Source organism: Chelmon rostratus, chromosome 19 (assembly GCF_017976325.1).
Source record: "Chelmon rostratus isolate fCheRos1 chromosome 19, fCheRos1.pri, whole genome shotgun sequence".
Classification (NCBI taxonomy): domain Eukaryota; kingdom Metazoa; phylum Chordata; class Actinopteri; order Chaetodontiformes; family Chaetodontidae; genus Chelmon; species Chelmon rostratus.
Window position 1 is genome coordinate 10401912 of NC_055676.1, and position 26842 is coordinate 10428753.

A 26842-nucleotide genomic window follows, 5' to 3' on the forward strand; every position below is an offset into this window, starting at 1 on the left:
GCATAATTAATTTATCTGGAGCTGGCCACATGGTCTTTTTTTTTACTCCACACTCGTTGCCAGACAACTAAAACTACCACAGCACTACAAGAAAGATTTTTAATGCATTCTCATTATCCTCATTGAGATCAGATCTCTATCCACCAGAGCAAAACCTGCGTGTGAGTAATTTGAGGGGGCGGCAAATCAGCTCCAGACTCCCTTAAAAAAATCACAGAGTTTTGTAAGTTGTGGAGTTTGGGTAAACCTCACAAACTTTATGAAACACTGTCCACAAAGATTATTTGACCACTCTTGTAAATTTGGCAAATGCAAAACACTAAATTCCTTTTTTGGTATAAAAAAATCTTATGTCCCGGTGTGTGGCTGTGTACCCTGTGACTAGATAAATTATATGCCTTGTTAGCAGCAGATCAGCTGCACAGATGACTTTAGCGCACAGCATCACATAGACAGTTACTTCTTACTACATATAATTCACTCCCCAGCTTTTATTTTTCATGCAGCTCTACTGAATATCTTTGAGGGCACAGAATAGACGTATAATCGGTAATTAGAGGCGTCCCTCTCAGCTCGCTAAATTTGAACAACCTGTATTTTGTTTTGGCTAAAAACAAACATCTGCACGTTGTGTAGCCTACTGATGCCAGCGCGTTGTAAAGATTGCATTTACACCTATCTAAGCTCCGATCACAGCGCGAGTCAGACTACGTCCAGATGCGGTTGGGCAGATCCAATCACATTCCGATCATGAGGCGTGTACACCTGGCATTAACATGCGTTTTTCCTTATCTGGATATAGATCCCATTCTAATAACTAGGTGTAAACGGGGTCTTCACGAGAACTCAGGGACAGGATTGGGCCAAATTCAAAGATGTTATCATGGGGTTTGTATGTATTATTGGTCACGAATTGAAAACTTGGATTTAGAATATGAAATAGATTCTGTTGTGGAGGGAGGAGATACTGAAAGACTCATAAATAGAAGGATGGAAAGAATGATGGGATGGCAGCAGGCAGAAATGAGCGATGTCTCACCTTTAGAACCTGTTCCAGGTTCTCCACTTTGCCTTGGAGTTGGCTCCTCTGCTGCTGGGCCACGTCTCTCTCCTGGCTCACTACAGCGAAGGTCTGTCTCAGCTGGTCATAGTCCGATCGCACCTACATGAACAGAAAGAGCCCAGATGCGAGGGAGGGGAGGACAAGAGGAAAGATGAAAAAAAGAGCAGGAGGAGGCTAAGAGGATTATTAACAACAAGAACATATATGGCCGTAAAAAAAGAAAAACACAACAAAGTGAGGGAACACACTTTAATCTCCTCTGTTTTCCTGAAGACTGTTTTGTTTTGTTTTAAATAGGAAAACAAGCATGCAATTTTTATGAGGTTTGTTTTTGCAGTAGACCTATATTTATGAATCGAGGCTTTTTTTTTTTTGGCTGGAGCGTTGATTGGGAGTTCACAGTCTGAGGAGAAATTAATCAGAGCATTTCCATTTAGCCTTGATGAGACAGAGCTGCTGACTTGAGCGTTCTGCCTCTCGTTTGTTCATCAGTCAGAGGCCTTGAGCTAAGCTGGTTCCTCTAAAGGTGGCCTCGCAGGATCGAGCAGTACCATCCCTCAGCCGCACACCAATCATCTCATTAACTAACATAACAGATGAGCGCACAATGGATTAGCTCATTAATTCATGTTGTTTATGACCGGAGCTGGAGTCAGAAGCTCGAGTACCATCATGTGGGACAAGCAGTGTAATAATTAGCATTATTTCCAAGTTTACCATTATAATAACAATACATTTTATTTAGAGTGTAGAGATGTTTTACATGATAATTTAAGTTAGGTTTAAGTCATTAAACCATGTGTTTGAATTTCAAAGCTTCCCTTGATATAATTTTTACTCCTTAACATTTCTTCAAAATTTTAATCACTGTCACTGAGCCATAATAAATGTAAGTCTCTTAAACAAATAACTTCCAGTGAAAGTCTAATTTATTTTCTGTTTTTACTTTCTCTAATGATATCACTGCTTTCTAGTTTCCCTTCTCTTCCTCTCTCACTCTTCTGCTTTTTCCTCCTTTCCCTCTTTCTCTCCTTTCTATGCGCATGTTGTCTTTACCCTTACATGCCAGTCACACTTCATTTATACTGTATATCTGGCGGGACAGGAAGCACTTTTGCCCCACGCCCTTTTCATCTCCGTGCCCACCTTGTCGGTGCACAGATGGCATCTTTTTGTGTGGCACGGAGTCCCTGGACGCGTGTCAAATCTGCCCCCTCTGTGAGAGTCACTATTAGCGCCAGAGTAGCTAATCGCCTACCATCGCAGACTGTCTCCGTCTGGGCTTGTGTGCATGTTTGTGTGTGCATGTCTGAAGTGGGAGACTCTGGCTGACTGTGCCAGTAAAGACACGAGGATGGGGAAGGCTTACGTACGCATCCTGGGCACGAAGAAGAAATACAAAGCTGAAGAGGCAACTCTTGATAACATAATGTGATGATGATGATAAGGAGGTTGCAGGTGTATTGATCTGTAGAGACGGATCACAGATTCCAACACGGCTGATGTTACTGCCATTTATAAGAGACTGTGCGTGTGATGCGTCACCCCTATATCACCACTAGTGCAAAATACAATATAATCGACCATACCTCATTGGCCCGTTTGACCATTGATCATCAGTGTGTGTATGTGGGTGTCCTCGCAATACATGCTTTAACCTGCTCGTGTGAATGCCATACCTGGTCATACTTGGATGCTTTCAGGTGATGGTTGATCAGCTCAAGGTTCAGACGATTTTTCTCCTGCAAGGCAGCATGGAGCTTTGCTTTCTGAGGAATGAACAAGGGAAAGCAAAGAGAGTGAAGTGCATTGTTACATTATGATACATTACCTTCCTCGTGGCAGAAAAGACTTTTATGCCTGCATCATGTATGTGAGACACACGGTACAACTCCATCAAAATTGTGACAACAGCGACAGATGAAAGGCTCAGGTTAGTGCCGATCCCGCCCTCCGTCTGTATGCATGAGCGTCTGGGGGGCTGAGCTTTTCTCTAAGACAAAACCCACATTGCACACTGTCACCCTCCATTTGGTATGTGGCTTTAGGAATGTAGGGGGAGAGCTGAGAAAGAGGGTGTGGGCACAGGAAGAGGGGAGGAAGGAAGCTAATGGGAAAGAGGAAAGGGAAGTGGGAAGAGGTTTGAGGGAGAAATACTCAGGAAATAAAATGACGAGGCGAGCGGATGAAGTCGAATGCTGAATGTGTCAGCCGAATGCAAAATAAGCTAACGAGCGCATAATGTCAGTGAAACCTAGCAAACTCACGATGAGATTAAGTTGCATATCACGTAAAAGGACTGAAAAGAGGTGTGCAGCTCCTGTCTGCGCTCTCTCCACTGCCCAGATTCACATTCAGAAGTTGTCATGCCGCCGGTGCTGCAGGTACTCAAGCATTACATAATTACGCCAGACTCAAACTAGGGCAATGCTCTCCTCCTATCACAGCTCTGAGCATTCAAGAGTGATTTCACTGCGACTGGTCATATCCTGGCACATAATACCACTTCATGTCTGTGCACTGCGCTCATACTGCTGATTGTCAGTCCCAGCATCCTGACTATAACACTCGGATAAGTTATTTTTTAATAGCAGCCGCTCTTTTCTCTGTTCAGTTTTTTCTCCAAGCAAAAAGCAACATGAGTCGATCACAGCGTTTGTTTTCACTGATGTCTAGCATGATGATCTGTGCCCCCACATATAAAATAAGTCCATTCATAATCTCCAAAGGAGGATTTAATTCAATTGTCTTCTGCAGTATTTAGTACTTTGTGTAGGTTTTGAAATAAACTGGCTAGAAATGTAGATTTCTGAGTGACTGAAGCACAATCTTACTCCCAAAAGGTGCATTCTTGCTCCATAAAGCACTGCTGTCTGTCTCATTTAACATACTCCATAAACACATACAATCGGCTTACTTGTGCCTGATTGCTATGATATACTCTTGCATGCCAGCTTCTGCACGAGAAAACACTGTGCAGCTCAGGTTTATGATCAAATTTAGCAGTACAAATCAAGGGACTCAATAAACCCTTGCCGAGAGGAGAAGGGAGAAAAACAGACAAAGTGAGGGGCCAGCCAGGTTCATCCATCTCTTTGTGTGCAGGCAGAGAGACAGCCAGGCCTGTCGGAGGAAGACACAATCAAACCAAGACACAGATAGAGAACAGACAAGGACAGGAAGACACAGAGACTGGTGAGTGAGTTCACTTGCTGCTCTTATTGTGTAACGCTGTCGCCACAGTACATCGCTACAGACGACAGAGCTGTGAGTACACTGAGCCACACCTAGCTCCTGTAGCAGCCAGAAACGATCGTGTTCTCCTGCATTTGACTGGTAATTATGGAGACACGGCACATCATGAGGTGTCAGCTGCAGCCGTCCTCTGCACAGACACCCCAGGACATGGCCTTGCACTTGACACCATAAGGCAGAGCGGTCGGGGTTGGAAGGGATGTAAAGATACCTGGGGTGCAGGGCTGTGTTAAAATTTTAGGGAAGATTGGCAAACACAGATGGGAAAACAGCAAAAAAGAGTTAGAAGTTTTGTCGAGTCTTATAACAAAAGAAACAGAAAAAGAAATCAGTGACCTTTTAAAGGCTGCTTTTTATGGGCCTCAGGAATGATGTCTGCTTCTCCCACCTCCAGTGAATCACACATTGACAGCTCTGCTTAACACTCCGTAACATCTTGTAAACACAGTGCTATACTGCAAAGCCAAGGGACACACACACGCACACACACACACATACACACACACATTCCTGTGCCAATTTTAAACCTTCAATATGCACAAATAAACAGAGAAATCTGGTTCAAATATATAAAGGATATGATAATTAGCTGTTCTCATAAGAAATAACAATTTAACAGGACTGACAGCACTGCGAGGACATCTGTGCAGATCTGTGTGATTGAAAGTGTGGTGTGTGTGTGTGTGTGTGTGTGTGTGTGTGTGTGAATCTGTGCGTGGTTGTGAAATCTGAGATCCATATGCGCGTGCAGAAAAAGTGGACAGGCTAGAGGGAGAGACCTCAACACTACGAATGACTAATTCACTCTGACAACTTATTTCTTCCTTCCTCTTCTGTCTTTTCTCTCCATCTATCTCTGCCTCCCCCACCCCACCCCATGCGTGCACACACACACACACACACACGCAAATTGATGCATGCACTTTCCCTTCCATCACCACCACGATTATCACTGTCTCTCCAAACCCACTAATTTAGCTGCTGGCCCTAAACCTGCTTGCTCACTGTGGCCACCCTCTCCCTGGGAGCCACGCCATTGTTCTGACGGGCCATTATTCTGGTTCCCAGCCTTATTTTTTTGCTCACACGAATCCTGCAAAAACTCACTCCTTACTCTGCTGCCTCTGACTGCCTCTTCCCCTTACCCTTTTTTTCAAACCCTAACTATCTAACAACCACCTAACCCTAACAAGCAATGAACACTAGCCAATCAGACGAACACCGGCAGGTAATTTCAGAGATTCTTTCAGACCATGCGGTTTTCCAACAATTGACATCACAATTTATTGCAATTTTTGTTAGCTTTTTTTAACACTAGACCATGGAATATGTTGAATCATACACTTTTAGAGACAGTATATCATGCGTCATATTTCCAAAAACAATGCACATCACACGTCGGTCAGTGTTTCCTTGCAAACACAATGTTTCCACCTGGTGGTGGCTGTATTCTGAGTTTTGACCCTTTAAGGTTGCTGTAGCTCAGTGTTGTGTGGTAGAGGAGTAGATTGGGATAGAAATGTGAAGCCAGCAGCTATTAGTTTGTTTTCACAGAGCACAGAAAATATATCTAAGTCCCCACACATGTGGACATTAAGCATGCAAAGTAAAAACGGATCATTTGTTAAGATAATCTCAAAATCAGGATGCTAATTTCCGTTAATAATTCCCATCAAAAATCCCAATACCTTTTCCCACCATACCACTCTCACACCAGTCAAACTAAATATAAAGCTTTGGCAAGGAGATGGTTATCTTAGCTTAGCATAAAGACTGGAACCAGGTGGAGCCAGGATAGCCAGTTTCCTTGACAAAAATTTGCTGCTTTTACACTAACGTTTTTATAAAAAATTAATGAACAAGATATAACATGTCGCCTGGCCGTACCCTCATATTTAAGGGACAAGTATGTAATCTTCTCATCAAACTCTCAGGAAGAAAGATATAAGCTTATTTTCCTACATGTCAAATTAGTCTTTTAAGGGATGTGTCTTTGCATCTTCAAAAACACATTTTTAGCTCATTTCTAGTTTTGATCATCCTAAGAAAGACACGGGTTAGCACTGGGCCCTTCTGTATCAGCTCACGTATCAAGTTGCTGTTGAGAGCAAACCCAGACATCTAAAGCAAAGCTTGCAATGAGGAACTGATGCCTGAACAAATGTTGACTGGAGTCTACTGAGCTCGGCTGACAAAGCTGAGCAGAGCAGACAACAGACAGAAGAGCAGCAGCAGCACCTGCTCACTTGGTTGTGTGCAAAGACTGCGGAGAAGCGAAGAAGAGTGATCTGAGCAATCTCTATTTTGTTTTTTTTCCCTTGAAGATCAGCCACCTGAGTGCTTCACACTCGAGAGATACATTTCGGTTGGAGGATGCCTGAAAAGCAGGCAAGCTTCATCATTTATGTCAAACGACACAATATTGTGATCAGGCCATGTTGAAGGGAAGGGGCCGAGCTGTACCATAAATAACACAATTACGACATATTAGATTGAGGCAATGCTTCTGGTTGTTATTGTGCATCACTGCATCAGCAAGTCTGCGAGAAATCTGCAGTGTAATGTTTTCTGTCATATGAACTCTGTTTGCTCTGGTCCAAACCAGACCAGGAAGTTACTTTGATTTGGCCAACAAGATAAAAGTGAGTATATAAAATATTTATTTTGTATTGTGTGGTGGGTATTTCCCACTGGATTATCATTACCTGATGATGAGGAGCTGAGCAGAATGTAATTGAAAATGATTTAATTTGGACGTGCTTACTTGGATCTCCTACATGCATTCACACTGATCCAAAATGAGTTTAAAATGAATGGGAAGAATAGTCCTCTCCATTCATTACAGAGCGCACCACAGCTTTGTTTAATCAAATGCAAATTTAGTTCTGTTCACGCAGCTGCTCTTCACAGCAAAGGCTTTAAATCTTCAACATGCTGTATTATACAGCAATGCAAGCTTTAAATGTATTTAAAGATGTGTTAATGCTTCTGTATTGTGGATGTGCCACTTAAGAATAAAAAAGCTGCTAATGGATATTAACTGCAACATTCAAATCTTGCCTCCTGCAAGCCGACAGGAAATTACACAAACAGGATCTTGGATTTGCTTACTTTAGAAATACAGGTTTGGATCATACTGGTTATTGTTGAATACTGCAATACAGTATTGGAGAAGGAATAACCCTGGAGCTGCCTCAGTTATAATGCAGAAGTTATAGTGGAGAACAGATGAAGGATGAAATCATGGGTGCAGAGAATTTTACGATGGCTACTGCTGACTCTAAATGGGATTCTCGTGGGTTGAGGATTGCCACTGCTCCCTCAGCTCCCCGGGGGATCATCATTAATCACATGTTATAGTGGGAGCACTTTGTTCCACTTGGAACAGAGTGGGAAAGACACTAACAACACGTGCTGTCTTCAGTGGGAGCACTGGTAAAGACAAACAGAGACGTGCAATGTGTCCATTAACTTCAATAAGTGTATCTGGAAAGTACAGAAATATCATCTGTTGGGCAACATGCTATTTGCTGCATAATAATCTTTTTTTCAAACAGCAACTCCATGTGAAAGTTAAACTGGAGTTCATGACGAAAGCTGGAAGAACATATGAGATAAATTCATTTTCTTTACAACCTCACCTCACTCTCTAGATAGGAGAGGCATAATCTCCTCTCTGTTTTCCTCTGGAAGTCATATTATGTACAGTGCAGGCTGGTTGTTTGAACAGATCCGCAAACAAAAGACCTCGCGCTGCTGTACCAATTTTTTTTCAGTCTTATTGTAATAGTTTGATACTATAAACAGATAACTCCCTCCACTGCCAGCCACTAAACCTTGTGCTGAGTGGTTTAAAAGGACGACTACAGTTAATGTGTGTGCAAACCAACAACTGTGTGTCAAAGATTGTTCTGCACTTCTGTGGTTGGAGAATAAGCAAATGGATTCAGAGCCATGACTGCTGTCCCACCGCTAATGGCTGCTGCAACATCAGCTGCCTGTTCAACATCATCTAATGCAGTGGTTCAACCACCACCACCACCCCCCAACTGCATAGGGGGGCGTGGATGACCAGGGGAAAAATATGAAGTTAAACAAATTTGAATTAATATGAAAATGAACAGAGGGGAAAAAAAACTTTTTTTTATCAGTTGTTTCCCCTATTATTGGTAATGATTGCTAAAAACTGTGGGATGGGAGGGGGGGGGGGCTTGGGGCATGAAAGATAATCACTGTTCAAATGCCTGAAGCAGTCAGGACCATGGACAGCTCCCCAAACTGGGGCCTTCTAAGCTCCTGCAGATCAGGGCCAGCGGTTTTCACACCAACGGGCTCAGTTTAAATATCAAACACTGGCCAACATACATATCTAAATTTTAACATGTTCACTTCTGTAATTTAGACGTATGAATCATAGATGAAAAATCATTGTTGCAGTTGTTGTACCATTCCCCACAAACTGCATAATACTTAATGACAACCATTTTCAAAAGCATGCCATAATAGCCATAAATGCCATAGCTTCTACTGCCATTGGTTTCTTCTTTTCAGTTTCACGCTATTCCGCTGACCAGCAGCTGGCGGTTGTGTAGCCCAGCAAAGGTAAAGAAGAGGAAGACTTCAAGCTACAAAACATGGATGTAAACGATTAATAACGTCCACAAAATCAACTCTACAAATGAATGATGAGGAAGGAAATGTTTTTCACCATGTCTGGCATTCTTTACAGAGAAATTTAGGTTAGGTTAGGGTGTTGCCTCTCACAAAACTCATATCAGCTGACTCAAGAGGCATTTCCAAAATGATTGTAGTACCTCGCAGCATATTTCAAGACCGAAGCCTACTGAAATGAAAAGAAACCAATCACCTCTTAAAAAGAAAATGGCTGGCGGTGTTGTAAGTATAACAAAAACTGTTAATGAAATAAAACATACAAAGCCACCAGTGTGATCATTTATTGTAGATCCCAAACCAGTTAACAACAACCAAACGTATCTAAAATGAGGACACACTTTCAAGGTTGAGGTTGCCTTTTAAGGCTGTTCTACATTGGCACTGTATATCCCCACTTAAGGAATTGGTTATGAAAATGAGGGACATTTTGGAGATTTATTATGTAGCATTGGCAAGGTCTTCGCTGCAGCATAAAAGATGATATATATAACGTGGAGTTTGTCCTCTGAAGGGCCTCGTAGGTGTTTTTCAACAAGAGAATGTGCAACTTTAATCCCACTTAATCTTCCAGCCAAACATCAGCTTCCCTGGCAGACTGTTGAAAGTCTAAAGAGCGTTTTGAGATCAGTTGGTTGTAATGCCGTTAATACTGTGCATTACCTGTGGTTTGCAGCATGAGACCTAAACAAATACTTTAATAGCAGCTGCACAGCACCTTCACATGACTGTCATTTCATCTTTAAGTCATGTCGTGGTGATGTGCGTCATTGTGGACTACAGCCTTTTCGCGCTGCTCATCTTATCCTGGTGCACATCATGAAGTGCAGTTCACATCAACAGCAGTGTATCACAGTATACTACAACATCAGTATACTTCCCTTCATGTGTCTTGTTCATTATCAGCTGACATTCCTCTAACCTATGCAACTTATGTGTCTCTACGGGTGGCTCATTCATAAAATATAAATGTGTGGCTAGTTGTGACGCACGTCTGCACAGGTGTTTATGTATGTGTGTGAGCAAACACACGTACGTCACGGCCACATGACCTATGAGGCCATTTCAAATAAGTGTAAACTGTGGACGCAGATGGCAGCCGGTAATGCCAATATAGCGAAGCTTGAGTTGGAGTGTGTGTGTGCGTGGGTGTGTTTGTGTGTGTGTGCATGCATGCAAGCATGAATGAGTTGCGTAACTGGCGTCTCCTGGCATACATTAGCCTTAAGCTCTTGTAGCATCCACTGTGTTCCAGACCTCTCATCTGAAACCGAAGGAATGCAAATAAATGAACAAAAAAAGCCTCAAAAATGGTTCATTTTGGCAAGAATTACCTCTTTAACAAACACACACGCACACACTCCATCAAGTTAAAACGGTCAATTCTCACGATGTATAATGTGCTAATAATTCAAGGGAACCCCCTGTTGTTAGTGGATATGTAAATAAAGGTTTGAAAAAATGTCTGAATATGAAACATGTGACTCACTCCTGCAGATTTAATAATGTGGATCAACTGGAGCTTGAATGGAAACCCAGCCTACGCAGTCACAGACGTTTAATATTAACAACGTCTCAAGTCCAGAAGACTCCATCAGGTCAATGTGGCAGCGAGGATTTTATGCACATACTCAATCTTCTGACGAGGAAGAAATCACTGTGAGTCTCTTGTGCTAAGTTAAAGCAAATATTTAAGATTTCATCAAGACGTGTTCACAGACTCAAATCTGTGCACAAATAGAGAACCTTCTGGGATATGGAGTTCAGAATTTTGCTCACCTCTTCTCAGCAAGCGTTTTGTTTAAACGCCCCCGTCTCTCTCCATCCTGTCGAGTGTGTGTGTGTGTGTGTGTGTGCGTCTGGTGTGTGTGAACTCCACTACTTGCCTCTAACAGAGCAGGAGATAATCCAGAGTTTTATGGTGGAGAGAAGACAGAGGAGAGGCAGGGAGAGGCCGACGCTACCGTCAGGAGAGATCAACTTCTCCTCCATGTAACACACATCCCCATTCACCTCACTCCTCGACCTCGTCTGTCGCTTCTCCTGTTACTCATGTGAGCTCTGCTTCGTTTCTGTAATGTTTGTCCCTGTGTATGCGTTGCATGTGAGCACATAGTAACAAAGCAGAGCTGCTGTCAAACAGCTCAAAGTTGCAGGCACACACCTGAGGTGAATTACCAAATAGCTTTTTTCTCAAGCAGGGGCCGGCTTCGCTAAATTTGCAACATGAGATGATTTCCTCTCCCATTAATTATGACACTTCTCTCTAAAAATCAAAGCATGTGGGAAACGTGTAGGACTCAAAAATCTATCTGCAATCTGCAAGCAACAGTCATTTGTGATGAGCACATAAGCAGCACTCGCAAATTGCTTTTGAGAAAAGGGCTCCTGTACAGCAGTGGGCTTTAGTTTCATGCCTTTATTATTCATTTTACATACTAAGGAATTAACTGATTAATCAAAACATCGTATCATTGCAGCCTTAAGGCTCCTATAGACTATAGTGCACTAACAGCTGTCTTACAAGTTCAATGCATGTCACACTGTGCAGGATGGGTCTCACGCAAAGTCTTTATCGCCGTTTGTGTCAGACTGTATGATGTGAGTTTCCCGGCACGTCAGATGGTGCGATGAATTGCATCACTGAGATGTAAATAGAAAATAACTCTTCCATCTGTGCCACTCTCATGTTTTGAAAATACGACAAAAAGATGAACAAGCTTTGTCAGCCCGCTTGTATGTAACAAAAAAGTACAGTAGCATTACACTAGCTCACCAGTGTATTTTTCATTTCAGGTCATATTTTGATTGGTTAGATTGAAGATGTGGGTTGCAGCAGCTGTGAAACTGGTGGATTTTGGTATTCTAATAATTCTTGAGGCAGCTTATCTTTAGCTTATACGAAGACCACCGTTTTTGACTGACGTCCAAAGATTTCACCACATTTCCCTCGTTGTTGTCCAGCATGATCTGGAACAGCCTTAAATGTTGGTAACGGCAGCAGTCTGCGTTTCCTCAGTGAAAAATCTGACATTTGATGCCAGATGTGAACTGCAATGTATCCTAACTGGATTTAACTGCAATCTGAAAGTGGTCTGAACAGGGTCAGGGAGGAAGCAGGAGATTGTGTGAGCGTATCAATTTTGACTGCAAACTATATGTGATATGTAGAGGTGCTCCAGCTGTACTGTATATGGTGAGCCCTCCAGGGAAAACATTGGCCTCTCTTCAGAATACACATGCCCCGAGGGGAATATAAGGGCATGGGAGTGTGCTTATTGAAGTGTGTGTGCTTGCACTGTATGCACATACTGTGGGAGCCGGCAGTGAGAGTGAAACAGGGCTCCCATGACGTGGGCAGCAAAGCTTCCAGTCACATCGATGACATAACACATTTGATGTGAACAGGACCTATTGTTCCCTAAGGCCACACAGAGAATATCAGAGGGCTGGAAAATAAGTTCTGAGGAAGATCAGTGTAATGCTAATGAGGAGCCCAAGAGCTGGTTAGGGATTACATGTGCTTCGATGGGCCTTCATGCTCACATAATGCTTGGATGGACCTTCATGCTCAGAATACACAAGCGCACGCATACACGCACAAACCTGCGTATAAATGATAAAGCACACACAAATCCACATCCGGCCAGGGACGCACACACTTCCTCACGCATGTTTCTATATGTGTATACACACGCACAAACACACACACACACAACACCCACAAATACACGCTCACGTGACCCCAATCTGCAGCAAAACATACTGCACAAGTGCTAAATAATTTACATCTGACCCCATTGCACAGTTGCGAAAATGTACAGTATGCTAGAAACAGAAATACACTGACAGAGCCTGAGCAGAGGTTTCCCTACAATCAGCTTCAATGGGGGTTTACAATCTAGAGGGTATCTGTATATAGAAAAAAATCAATCTGCAACAGCAGCTACTGCATGTATATCCCATTACAAACAGCCATATAAGGACAAACTAGGGTACTCCTGCAATGCTAAACAGTACAAAACTTGCATTTTATACTCATCAGCAGATGCTTGAAAATGCTGCAGACCATCTTCTAACAAAGACAAAGTGCTGAAGAGAACATTATGCAAGTGCTGGCATCTTTCCATTGGCCGCTAGTAGAGTTTAGAATTCATTATAATATTTTTTGTTTTATTTATCAGGCTCTGAAGTCCCCGAGTACATTTCTTAATTGACTTAAAGTCTGTCAGGTCGACTAACAAGTGTCTACTGGATATTCCCAGAGCTGAAGAGTGAGCTTTTGCTAAACGTTAACGCTCTTAGTATTAGAGTAGATCATCAACATTAGTCCCACATATCCCTTTGCTTTTCTTAATGAATGCTATCGAATGTTATTTCTATTTTAACAATTCTGCTTCTCTTGCATCTGTTCCTATCAGCCTGCTTGATATTTGCATTTTGTAACTTTTGTGCTATATGAATAAATCATTGCTTACTTTACGTGTTTCCTTACTTTTTCCCCCACGTTATAGCACCCAGTCTACCAGATGGTTCCTCTTTTCAGCGGAGCAACAACGCAGATGCAGTGCAACGTGGAAAAAAAGACTTGGGATTGCCACCATGACTGCATCGCTAGCCTTTGACCAAAACATTCAAAGCACCATTTTAATCTCCCTTTGACTTACATCTTGTCAAGCTCACAGATGTCTGGAGAGTGTCCTGTCAAAAAAAAAAAAAAAAAAAAAAAGGATAATGAGACGCTGGAATTTAAAAACACTCGCTTATGGAGGAGAAACAGTACATCTGGTTTTATCTCAGTACATCAAAAAAGGTTCTTCCAGCTGTTATTTTACTGTAAATAAAATTAAATCAATTTGTGTCTATTATTTGTGCTTGAATTTCTGTTCAGGATTCAGTGATATACATATGGAGAATTCCATAATGGCTCCAGTAACACTGCACAGCGGATGCATGTGACGGAGTTTAAGGTCTCAAGTGAGCGGGACTCGGTGGCACAGAGCAATAGGTGACAGTTACAGGAGCACGGGTCCTGTCATGTCATCTGTATCCGAACAGACTGGTCTGTCTGACATTGTGTACTCCTCTCTCCCTGCTTCCCGCCATCTCATTGCCCTTGGTGTTCAGTCCACCAAAGGCTTCTGTCCTATGTTTAATCATTCAAGCCCTTCCAGACACAAAACACTGGGGACTGAAAGAAAGAGGAGAGAATGGAAGGGTTGAGTGAAGGAAAGTGTGGACAGACAGAGACACACGACAGGTACAATGTAGGAAAGAGAATTTAATCAAGAGGATATTTAGAGGAAAGGAGTGAGAGAACAGTGTGATCATTAGAGAAAGAGGAGCCCAAGGAGAAAGAAAAAATACACAGGTGACAGTGGGAGACAATTAGTTGTGCCGAATTAACAGGCCTGCTGTCAGCATGATCCTTTGCTAAAGGGCTCACCTAGCCTGGCAGTGCTGTGGTGAAATTATGTTTCTGAAAGGGCACTTTGGTCCGCTACACTGTCCCACACATATGCCAAAACTATAAACAATGTCGTATAACTTGGTTGAGGGTCATAGAGGCTTTTAGCGACGTCATACAGAGGACTCTGTACACTTGTCCTTAACTGATGCTCAGTAACGTGACGTAGATGGCAGATGAAGAGGAAGTCCATTTGGCAAAGCCTGGCATTCGGGAAAAGTATTTAAAACTACACCTGTTTTATATACCCTGTATAAAAATCGCCCGCTCCATCTGTACCCATTTAATTCATGAGATGGGGAATCATTTGGAAACGAGCACCTGCATGACATGATAACTTAAGTGTATTTAGACTTCTATCAGACAGCTATTTACTACTAACGCTCACTCTCTCCATCCTCTCACTTTGCTTCTTTGCCCCACCCTACTCTTTTTGCTTTTTTCCCTCTGCAGTGCTCTGTGTCTTTCCTTTAATATAAGTTCTGTGTATCTTGAAAAGCTGCCAGGAAATGTGCAGAGGAAATGTTCCTTTATTGTTTCCCTCTCTGCTCTCCCCGCTGGCTAAATGACATCAACACTTATGGCGTGTATGCTAGCAATCAATACAGCACTCACTCATATTCAGGCATGTGTTCGCTTCTGGAGCTACACAGCTTGAGTGTACACGCACACGCACACGCACACAAACACACACACAAAGCGGGTGGGGGTGAAGAGAGGGGATGATGGGGTTGCTATAGAAACTGTTCTCTTTCAGGTATGGAGTGTCAGGATGATAAAAAGTAGCAATGAAGTATCACATCTAACATATCTGATGCTCTTTGAATTGTCTGGATGTAAGCCTGCGAACAAGTGCTGCAAACAAAAGCTGTCTTATTTGTTTGCGATTCAAACCTGCAGACGAATGAACAGTTAATACACCAAAGGAGCACAGTCAGTGTGCACACTAAGATATAAAATAGTGCACAAAACACAAAAACATAATCCCCCACATGTACAAAGCATAGAGCAGGATCGACTCTATATGATGTGGTGGAGCTTTCCAGTACAGTAAGTGTAAGCGCGCATGGATACGCTCTGTTAATAATACAGCGAAAATGTGGGGGAGTGTGTAAGAAGGCATGTAATCCAGGGTAAATGTGCAAAAGCGTGATTGTCTGTGTGCATGTAAAGTACACAAAGGCACGCTCATGTACAACTCCATCTCTGTCTCCACATGTTAGTGCACATATGTGTCTATCGATACGTGCTGCCACACCCCTGTGAGGCTGCTGGAGACTGTTTTAGCACTGCCTGTATGTCCTGAGGAACATTTGGATTAGTCAAGAAGGCTGCCTTTTGGCTGCCAGACTCACTGATAATCTCAGGAGAGGAGCAAGGAAATCAGCCATGAGACTGAAAACACAAGTTTCATTTCCCCTATCTTCTTTCCTCCCTCTCTCCTTCTCGCCCTCTGGCATCCAACCGAACGTCAGCTGGCACAGACAACCAGTCTGCCGCATGGAGATGAAGAAGTGCAAGAAGAAGTGGAAGAATGGTGCAAGGGGAGCATGATTAGGGGGGTATATAAGATTTTCTCCATCAATTCTGCTACGTGATTTCTTTGCATTCATGTGGTAAAAAAAAGGGAAGGGGAGAGATAAAAGAGGGTAGACTGAGAGGGAGTGAGAAAGAGAAAGTTACAGCACTTATACAAAGCAAAATGCTTCAAAAAGAGACTTAAACAGAGCTGTCAGAGCAACAATTCTATCTCTCTCCTCTGCCATATTCCTCCTTTGGTCTGTCACCCGCCCACGCAGCCATATATTCAAACATATGCATGGTGCAGGCATATGAACCATGTGTATTCTAACCTACACCTTCTTGTTTTAAGCATGTATGGCAGCATATCCACATCCAGCAGAGAAATTAGAGCAACTGCTGAGTGGCTCGCTGTACATGGATAGCATCGATTTCTCTCTCATTTCAGCAACTTCCATTCTACTCATCAAAGAGACTCGTCAAGACGCCTCCCCAAATTTCACACATGCTTTGAGCACGAAACCTGATAGGTTTTCTTACCGCGAAAGGCTCACAGCGAGACAAGACAAGTAATGTTCCACTTTCTACGAGACAAGTTTTCTTTTGCTGCAAAAGTTTTCTAGTAGTGACCAAACTTAAGCACAGCCTTGGCCAGTTGTTGTGTAACTATAGGCACACGTTTTGCTTGCTTGTGCCGAATCCAAACCAAAGTAAATGTTCATTGCTTGCACTCAGAGCTCTTTACAGCCTGTAAAGCTTTGCAGCTCTCAACACCTGGCCGACAAACAAGTGTTCCCACGAAAAATCCTACACGAAGGGATGAGATGTGGTTTACATTTGCAGAAGCAGCAACAGTATGGCAGTTTGTATGAGCAGCACTTAGCAACGGGGGAAAAAACGTATCTAAAAAGAAAAGAAAAGGTACTATGTGTAATATTTACTTCACCCTCATTGAAATAAATTGGGTTGCCAAAATATTAGAATAACCTCTTACTATAACACAATACAATTCAACAAGAACTGCAAATTACAGCCTTGAAAGGGGCCATAAAGTTGAGTTGGTACAAAAAGTGAAAATGCAGGTAGGAACCGAAGGGCGGTTGTATTAAACTGCATTAGTCTTAGCTATTGTGTGTGCACCGAACAAACTGGGAGTGTATAGAGTACACCATCTTGCCATGAGCACACACACACACACACACACACACACACACACACACGCACACACACACACACACAGTCACAACCACATTTAGCAAGAGACTTTGCCTTATGAGGATAGGTCAAGGAAAGCAAGTGTCAGTCAGCTATGAGTGGGTTAATATTCATCACCAACACCTGGCAACCTCTCAGCAGGCAGGAACCAGGAAAGGCTCAGGTTACCAAGGCCGATAACGTCAAAGCTCACACACACCCACACCCACCCACCCACACATACAAAATCAATTTGTTTGACAAAGCACCACAGGTTCGTGTCTCTGCCAGTGTGTCTAAGTGATCGTGCGAACATGTGTCTACATACGCTGTTTTACAAATAACACTGGCATGTGCACACGAACTACAGAGAGATTATAGTCATAATATGACAGCAGTCAAAAGGCAGCGCTATCCATGCGTGAAAACTCCATGCACACACACACATTCTCATATGCACATACTAACCTTTCCAAGCCACAAACACACCATTAGACCCATACACTGTAACCCCCCCTCCATCCCTCAACACACACGGCACACACCCACACATCTCCAAACAGGTGGCTCTGCTACAGTCAAGAAAGAGAGGAGCTGGATGCTGCTTTTTCCTCATTAAGTCCCAGAGGAGACAAAATGTACAGATCCTCCTCTCCTTTCTCACTTCTCTGTGGATGTCTGTCTCCTCCTGCAGCTGCTGCACAGACAGGTTTTCCCCAGCTGCTTGGCTATGCTAACCCTGTGCACTATATATAGGATCTCAGCAGAGCTAAATCAAACACAAACACACTCGGGCCAGTGATGCAGAGACAAACAGCGGCAGTAAAGAGGGAGCAGAGTGCTGATAAAGGATTAGTATTTACCGTGTGTGTTGGCTAGCACAGGAGCATCTTGACTGAGGTGTCGCTTACTCCTTCTTCCTTCCTTGCTCTGATCTCCTCCCTTCTTCCCTGCTCTCTCTGGGTGGGGAATTGTCAAACGGCTGCAGCAGCAGCAGCAGCAGCATCAGTAGCAGCTCCGGGGCCTGCGTGTCTCTCTCTCTCTCTCTCTCTCTTCCTCTCTTTCCTCCGCCCCCTCTCCACACACTCTCTCTTTCCCATTCTCCCTTTCCTCTCACTCTCCCCACCCCCGAAGACCCTCCTCCTTAACACCCTTCCTCCATCATTTTCTCCTTTTCTCTTTTCCGTGCTCTCTTGCTCCCTCTCTCCTCCTCTGCTCAATTTCCCCCTTTCCCTCTCGCGCTGTACGCGTGTGCAGTGAGCTGCAGAAATCCACTCTGTTGAATTAATCAGCCAGCTCCACTGCTACAACCATCGGCTACATCAGGAGCTACTGTTAGGAGAGGAGGTATCGTTGGCAATAGGGAGCAGACATCTTGGAGTCTGGGATACAAATAAGGATGGTTTACTGGAAAGCTGCCCTGTACAACCACAGTCTGGACCCTCCTGCCTGCCTGTCTGCCAAATTGAGTGAAATGACAGCAGCCTGCATGATGCTGGCTGCTGCCGGATAGTCACTCCCTCCTCCCCTCTGCTCCCCAATTCATGTCCTAAGCCATGACACTAAATGAATTGGGTCATGATTGATGCCACTTTCGCCATCCTATAATAAACAGGGTATAGTTTAAGCTGGTAAGATTTGTATTAATCACTGTGAAAAGGTCTGGATTCAGATTATTGAAAGAATATACATTTGCATAATATATATAATGTTATAAAGTGTATAATTGTGTGTTACTGTTTACCTTTACAGTGCATTTTACAGTAAATTGGGTCTCACAACTCCTTTAAAGTGGTCCTCAGCACCTCAGCGATTTACCTAAAACTCAGTGAAACAAAGCATACGTCTGCCGTTGAAGTATGATGTTGCTTCCTTGTATATGTACTGCACTTTATGTTGTACGGTTGCAGAGCTGGGGAGTGACACGTAAATTAAGTCTATTCTATTCCATGTGGACGCATGTAAACTGTTGTATACTTCTGGCATCGCAGTAGTCACAGCATACAATTTTATGATCAAACATTCTTTGTATTCCTTTGTGGAACTCTGTTTTTCAGCAAAGAGGACACAAATTAAGATTTTACCTCATCAGAATGTAATTAAAACATTTCTCTGAAGTGCTCTGTAAACAAGGACAGTAAATATCAAGAACAAGCAACAATAGTTTGAGCTGTGTAAACACCTTATAGATGTATACTGTATGATGTAGTTAATTAGAAACAGTCACAATCTACATTGCCATTTTAATTTTGCTTGGGCATTGAACTACAAACGTACAGTTTGATATTGCAATAGTAAAGGTAAGGTTAGGGTGAGTATCTGTAGTAGCTTTTGTGTGAGAACAAGAGTCTGCAGCCATGCTAGCAGTTCTGTGAGGCTTTACTTTAGCTAAATGCTAACACAGCATGCTAGCATCCTTACAGTGGCAATGTTGACATGCTGATATTCAGCAGGTGATGTTTGCCGTGTCCATGAGCTTAGTTTAGCATGCTAGCATGCTGAATTATATAACAAAAAGTACAACCGAGGCCAATGAGAATGTCACTAGTTTTGCAGGTATTTGGTCAGAAATCAAATTTTGACCTGGTGATGGTGCTAGATGAAGAGTTGAGGAATCAAACTATACTGAGGGAGTCTTGAATGTCTGTACTTCATTTCATGGCAATCCATCCACCAGTTGTTAATATTTTTCAGTCTGGACTGAAGTGGTGTACCAACTGGCCGACACTGCCATTCACACAGCCATGCCATGCTAGCATAGCACTAGTTCGAACAGCTGGTAATCCAAATTGGCCACAGCCTTCTTTCTTCATTATGGAGTACAAACACTTTATAGCCACCTCTTAAGGCTGCAGGGGATGAGTGTTTCCTGCTATCATCATTTCTGTAACAGAAGCCCTGCAGGGATACTCCAATTCTGTTGAGGTGCTTTTGTGTAAAGTTGACTGAAAGCACAACCCAAACACATTTTTTGTGCTAAATTCTACATGTATTAAAGGCGTGGGTAAATCTGATCCCCATGCGACCAATTATTCCATTTTCGGTCTGTTCCAACTCTAATCCTCACAGTTTCACAGCTTTTAGCCTTTAACTACAACACAGAACACACTTGCTATCACACTGCCTACACTGCCTTGTCACAATGAGTAATTATATCATATTGACATCAGCTTATGTGTGGGGGGCTCATGCGTGTCCACGCATCGGTATGTGTGAGAGTGAGTGTGGGCATATCACAGTTAGCCCCTAAAATGATTTAATCCGGTTAAGGGGATTTTCAATTAATCCAGGAGGGCCCTACATTTTGACAGTGCCATATTTTTAGCACATTTTCCTTCTGATGCAACAGAATTTATTTCCCCCCTCCACTTTTAAGGCTAATATGATTCAGTACTCCCACAAGATGGACCACAAATTTGTTTCGGACACTGTCAGTATATGCTACGCAATCACATCAGTGTTGGACATTTATGTAACTGTCTGTATCTCTCAGATGAACCCAATTCTGCCTTTTTTTTCTGCAATTTCTATAGCCAGCTCCAACTCAAAGAAGGACTAGAGCAGTAGTTGCCCAGGAAACAGCACCGTGAGGTACATTATTAATTGCATGAACAATTATAAATCTGTGTATACTGATTTTTTATGAGGGTTATAATGACTTGCTCCATTTGTTTGGTAGGGGAAGTTGTAAAATTGTAATAAAACAACAGATCCGGCCATTCGGGATCAGTAAGGAAACTACAGCAGATCAGATTCAGCAGCTTGTGATTGTGGCTGTAGGTTTGGATGTTTCCTAAATAAGAATGATCATATGGAAAACTTTAAAGACATCAAGAGTCACTCACCACCAGGAAGAAACTAGTTTTAAAATGTGTCTGGAATGAACCTCTCAGAAAATGTTTGAAATGTGATTGCGGGCCGGCATGGTCCTCGCTGATATACATCAGGTCTGCTTAAATTACAACGTGTATGAATCTGCGCAGGCCACACTAGTGGCCTTAGTCATCCCCTCTGCCTGGGTGTGGGCACTAAGGAGGTTAGGGCAGGAAGTAGGAGAGGGAAGAGTGGACTGATGGAGACAGAAGAGAGGACAAATGAAAAAGCAGTGGAGAGAGGGGAAAGACCTGGGATTTGTGGGGGAGAGAGAGGTGAGATAACAGAAAGGATGTACAAAGCAAGAAAGGGCTCACAGGTGGGAGACAGACTACAACTTGAAGGGTGAGGCTCATGTGAGCGACGAGGGTAGACGAGCGAGCGCTACTGTTAGCAGTTCAATCTGCTAACATGTTTTCACTGCTGGCTGCGTGGGCAAAACCACAGTAACTGCGGATTTGACAGTGTTGCTTTAGGAGTTTTTACTTGAAAAAGGTACAACGGACACATTTCATTAGCCTACAGCTCAAACTACAGCAATTAGAAGCATTTGAAGCCTCTATTGAGGTTTTTGGATGAAGCTTTGAATGTCTATCAAAAAAATCCTTGAATAAAATCTTGAATTGAATGAAGTGATTGATCGTATTAAATGAGTTTAGCTCAGCTTTCTCACTGATATTAATGTAGGCTAATCTTTTTCTGCAGCTGTGCAGAAACACAGAAACCCACACATTGAAGAATCTTGAGAGTCTTGATAAAATATTTTCGAGGAAGACTACCTTGCTACATGTTTAAGTAAACATTTTAAAATTGTTGCATTGTTCAAATCACAGTTTACCTAAATACAGTTGAAAGAAATAAATGTTTTGGTTGATTAGCAAGGTTTACTGAGTGTTTTACTCATTTTTCAGGAACAGTTGTCTTATGAGCCTCTTCACTGTGTTACCCAAAGATCAAGCAGACAAGCTAACTAGGCTACCAAAAACTAACTTACTGACATATTTGGAGCTCTCCGTTGCTGACCCCTGCCCTGCAGGTTCTAGCGGTCCTTCAAGTCTTCCCTCATGGGAATAGAGTAAGATACAGCTTGGACAATGCTTGGAAAGCAAGCAAAACCTACAAAGCATGACCCATTTGTTTCATGGCTTTGTTCAGGTTATGTACAATAAGTGGCACAGAAGGAAAAAAAACCTGAATATGTTTTCCTCTTTTCTGACCATCTCCCCTAAAAGGTAAAGCTTATTGTGCTCTGCTTTAGCTCTCAGTTGTTTTACTTAAGCAACAAGACATGGAATGGAGAGGGAAATGGGCCTGCAAAAAGAGGGTAATGTAGTTATACAGGGACAACTTGAGCCATCTGAAAGCACACTGTCTGGGACAAACTCGATTAGGAAAAGAATAGAAACTTCAGCCTAAACACACCCTGTCTAATATCAGTTGTAAACAGCCTTGTGGGTCAAAACAATGTGAATTTTCTGAATATCCTGTGGGTGGTGGTGGTATTATTCCATCTGATTTGTGTTACTTTACACTGGACTGCTATTAACTCTGGTTTGTCTGTGCATCTTTGATTAGAGGGAGTTAAAATGGAGATTACTGGGTCAGCCGAGATAACATGGCTATTAAGGATTATTGATTAGACGTTGTCCCTCTTTACACTGGGACAGCCCATATCATCACGATGACTATCACCAGAGTGGGCCAGCTGCTAGCAGTACACAATCGTTGCCATAGGGACGGTGTCCAGCAGGGAGACAGCTGTGGCCTTTTAGCAGCAGACACACAGCATACAGAAGGTCATTCCTCACCTAAGGTACCTTTCTCCGACTGTCCATCACAGATTGTTTCCAGGCAACCGGTCTAAAGCTCTTTGTATTTTTTTTCCTAGGAGGCAGTCCGCCTTCTCAGTATTTTTTCTTGCCATTTAGATTACAAAATAACAAATGGATTGGATGAAAAGACAGAGACATGAGAATCTATCACAAAATTCATCCCCACTGACACAACAGGGATTACATACAACAGTGCAAGGTGGTGAATTTCAGGCGTTTAAGATGACTGCCTGATCTCGCAGCATTATCTAACTACACACTACAGTAATAGTTTCCCTGATCTGGGTGTGGTCACTCTCAAAGATGCAGATCAATAGAGTCGCCCTTAGTCCAGCCCTCAACTAGCCCCTCGACTTCACGCTGCTGCTTTGTGATGAAATGGGCATGCAAACTGTTTCACCATGCTAAAGGTGGCGATTCTTGGGAGGCAGCCAGCATCAGATACCAAAGCTGCTGATACCACACTGGATTTGAATCAAATACTCTACTACACTGTCTCTACCAGGATGATAACCATGTGCCTGTTGCAAAAGGCAATATCTTATTTTTCCAGCAATTGCAGCCAGTGGAAACAAGCACGTCACTGATGTTATCATGGTAACTTTGAGGACAGCTGTGGCTGTGAGTACATTTAGATGCATTTAGAAACAATTCAATTTCATGCACCTATTATCGCCCCATGCAGCAGAGAAAGAAGGCTGCTATGTAATGCTGCTAATACGACAACTGATACATCAAACAGCACAGAATAGAGTTGATATTAAAGAGCCTTGAAAGCCAGGAAAGGGCACTTTACTTTAAACCATAATTAACTAACATCTGGTGTGTGCAAGTGTGTGTCTTTTGTACCAGCATGTTAATCATATATACCGACTCTACTACAAGGCATCTTCTGACCATCACCCTCTACATTTAGCCCGATTGTGATATGTGATAACAATCAAGAGCTGTTTAGAAAACATAGATTATTTTTTTGCCACATTTTCCTTCACCTAATAAAAGAAAGAAAAGTAATTTAGCATTAAACTTAGAATTCAGGGTTGTGATGCCCAACCATCTTTTCTCTTCTTTCAATACTCCCAGTAAGCCCATAGTATATCTGCAAGAGCAAATGCGTGAGAGCAAAGGCGTTCTCATGACTGAGCTCCTCTTAGTCTGACTGATCCATGGCTGAGTCTGCCTTTGCATGAATGACCATGATGCAGTCTGTGATAGTGTAGCCTTCAGCAGTGACAGCAAAAAGACTGCAAGGCACCCAGCTGGACTACCTCCAATAGTTTCTACCCGTACATGAAAAAAACACTCACACACTCACACATATATACATGATTACATAACATTATTGAGTTGCTTACAACTGCATGTTAGCTATGATGACAGACAGGCCAAGGTTTTGGCTGTGAAGATGGACAAAATCTCCCATCGGGCAAGCTGCCATAGATTTCACTTTTCAGAGAGAAGAAATGAGTGGCGTGTCAAACTATTTTAGGCTGAAAGCTACATCCAGCTAAAACTCCGTCAATAAAACGTTTGTAAGTGCAGACTGTTGCATGCGGGCTTCGCTGTATTTTACTGATCTAATTCCAAGTCATTGAGGCTTGTAACAGAAGCAGCCATTATGCTCTGTCAGATCCCCTGTGACAGTCTGTCCATGCTCCTGCAAATGGGCGTGTTGCCAAGACAACGGCTCACACACCTTACCATCTGAGACCACCTGGGGGAGGCCTCCGAAGGACAAATTCACTAAATACACAAATGCATGCGTAAACATACAGCTCAAACGAACATATACATGACCCTGCACGCACACCAATGCACCATACACACCAAACCACATGACCCTCCTTATCTATTTTACACCGCATTGCACACGCCAACATGTCACATGCATAACAAAAGACCAAACAGAAGGAGTATACGTGCACAGGGCCATGCGAGTCACCCCACTATACACAGCTGCGTCCTTGAAGAACAAAAGCTATAACACGGACTAGAACGCTGTGTACACACATTATGTACATACACAGAGTAAGTACAACAATAACATCTTCATTGCTTCCAGAGAAGAATTCATCACAAATAATGAGTGTGTGAACAGTACTGAGTGGCTGAGGAAGACAGATATTATGTTCATGTCTGTGTGAGAAAAAACTGTTGTGGTGGAAGTGGGAAGTTTACCAGTTTCCGATACTGCTGCTTCTCTTGGCGTAGCGTGGCCACCTCAAGCTTCAGAGCTCGGTTCCTCTCCTCCAGCAGTCGAAAGCGGTGCACATTGCAGACTGAGTGTCCCGTAGCTGGCTGGGAAGATACCTCATATCTTAACTGCAAAAAAATAAACAAAGCGGAAAAATTAGGAAAATTAAAGCTGAGGAAAAATGCCCACCATCAGGCATTTCTGATATAATATCATTATTAATAGTAGTAGCTCTCACATTATACCACGTAAAAATCTAACGAGGCTAAATAAACAGTAACAAGACCAAGAGTCTACAGCCACGCTGGCAGTTCTGTGAAGCTGTGCTTTGAGCTGAATGACAACACCAGCATATGAACATGATCATAATGGCAATGCTAGCATGCTGAAGCAAACCAAGTATAAAGTTTTACCATGATCTCCATCATAGTTTAGCGCATTAGTATGCTATTTGCTAACTAGTATTAAACACAAAGTGTAGCTGAATATCATTAGTTATGCAAGTATTTGGTCATAAACCAAAATACCCGACAAATTCAGAATTTGCGCTGACAGTGACACTAGAGAGGGACAGGGGGACACGTGTGCACCAAATATAATGCCAGTCCATTTCATCTAAAATGAAAAGTCATTGGGATGCATCATCTGGGGACAAAAAATTGGGGGCAGTCGGTCAAGTATAAGTAGTGATATTTCACTGGATAAATGAAAACTTTGACCTGCTGGTGGCACTAGCGAAAACGTCAGAGGATTACAAAAAGCATCGGGATTCATCATCTGGGACCATGGATATCAGTACCATATTACAAGCCAATCCATCCAATTGTAGTTAATTCAGTCTGGACCAAAGTGGTGGACCAGCCAACAGACAGAAAATAAAAATTATGCATCTGGAGGAAACAAATTACACGATTAATATAAGTTGTGAAAAAAGAACATAGGGCTACTGTCAATCTTGCTTACAGTGATGTACTCAGGCTTTAGTTCCATCCCATGGGGTCAGTCACAGGAAAAGGATTACCAGGCCTGAAAATGAAGCTGCTACTGCAACAGGTTTTGAGCCTCAGCAGGATTTGCCAGTCGGTGTTTTCCTCCTTAGAAATTTTCTTGATGGGATTGTACCCACCATGGAAATAACGCGGCATATCTGTAATAGGCAGACTGGAAGCTTCTCTTAAGGTCTGTGAATAGTTTCCTGTATTTCTCAGTGAGTTTTCCTTCATACCAGACATTAATTTGTACAATTTGATGGCACTTTTTGAAGTTCACAGTTGTCTTGTTTCGGAGCAGAACTGCTCGGCTGTCAATCTTGCACTTTTCAAAATCTCCAATCAGTCTGAGGCCACCAGACGGGCTGCAGGTGATAGAGCTGTTTGGCTGAGGTAAGGGCAAGGCCGGATGTACACTCTGCCTGTGCCTCATGAAATTAAACACCCTCCGAGGATGTAGGCATGCCCTTTACTCTGTTTTGTGTCACAGGAAATAACTCTTCCCTGATAAGTTAATTCTAAAAAATGGATTTGATGCTCTGCTCCAGTCTATCTACTTTTAAGTGATATTTAAATGTATGAAATAGGAACATTTTGGAGAGCTACAATCTGAAATCCCAAATGGGGTGTAGTCTTCCCATTTGCCTCCTGAAAAAGCACACTCATTAATCTGAAGCCTGTTTGCTTTTCTCTTTTCACCCCTTCTACCTCTGCTTGTTCTCCAAAACTGAAATCCCATTTTTCCATTTGGAGGAAAATTAAGGAAAAGGTGAAGATGTCAGC

The 26842-nt window shown here is 42.7% G+C and overlaps 1 protein-coding gene across 1 annotated transcript in view; it reads right to left on the reverse strand.

Moving 5' to 3' along the window:
• Window positions 1–26842, reverse strand: part of LOC121623406 (RIMS-binding protein 2-like) — a 54545-nt gene that overhangs the window by 23276 nt on the left and 4427 nt on the right. The window contains 3 exon segments of the mRNA XM_041960679.1: window positions 1040–1162; window positions 2743–2832; window positions 25055–25198. Of these exon segments, the coding sequence (XP_041816613.1) occupies window positions 1040–1162; window positions 2743–2832; window positions 25055–25198 (357 nt within the window).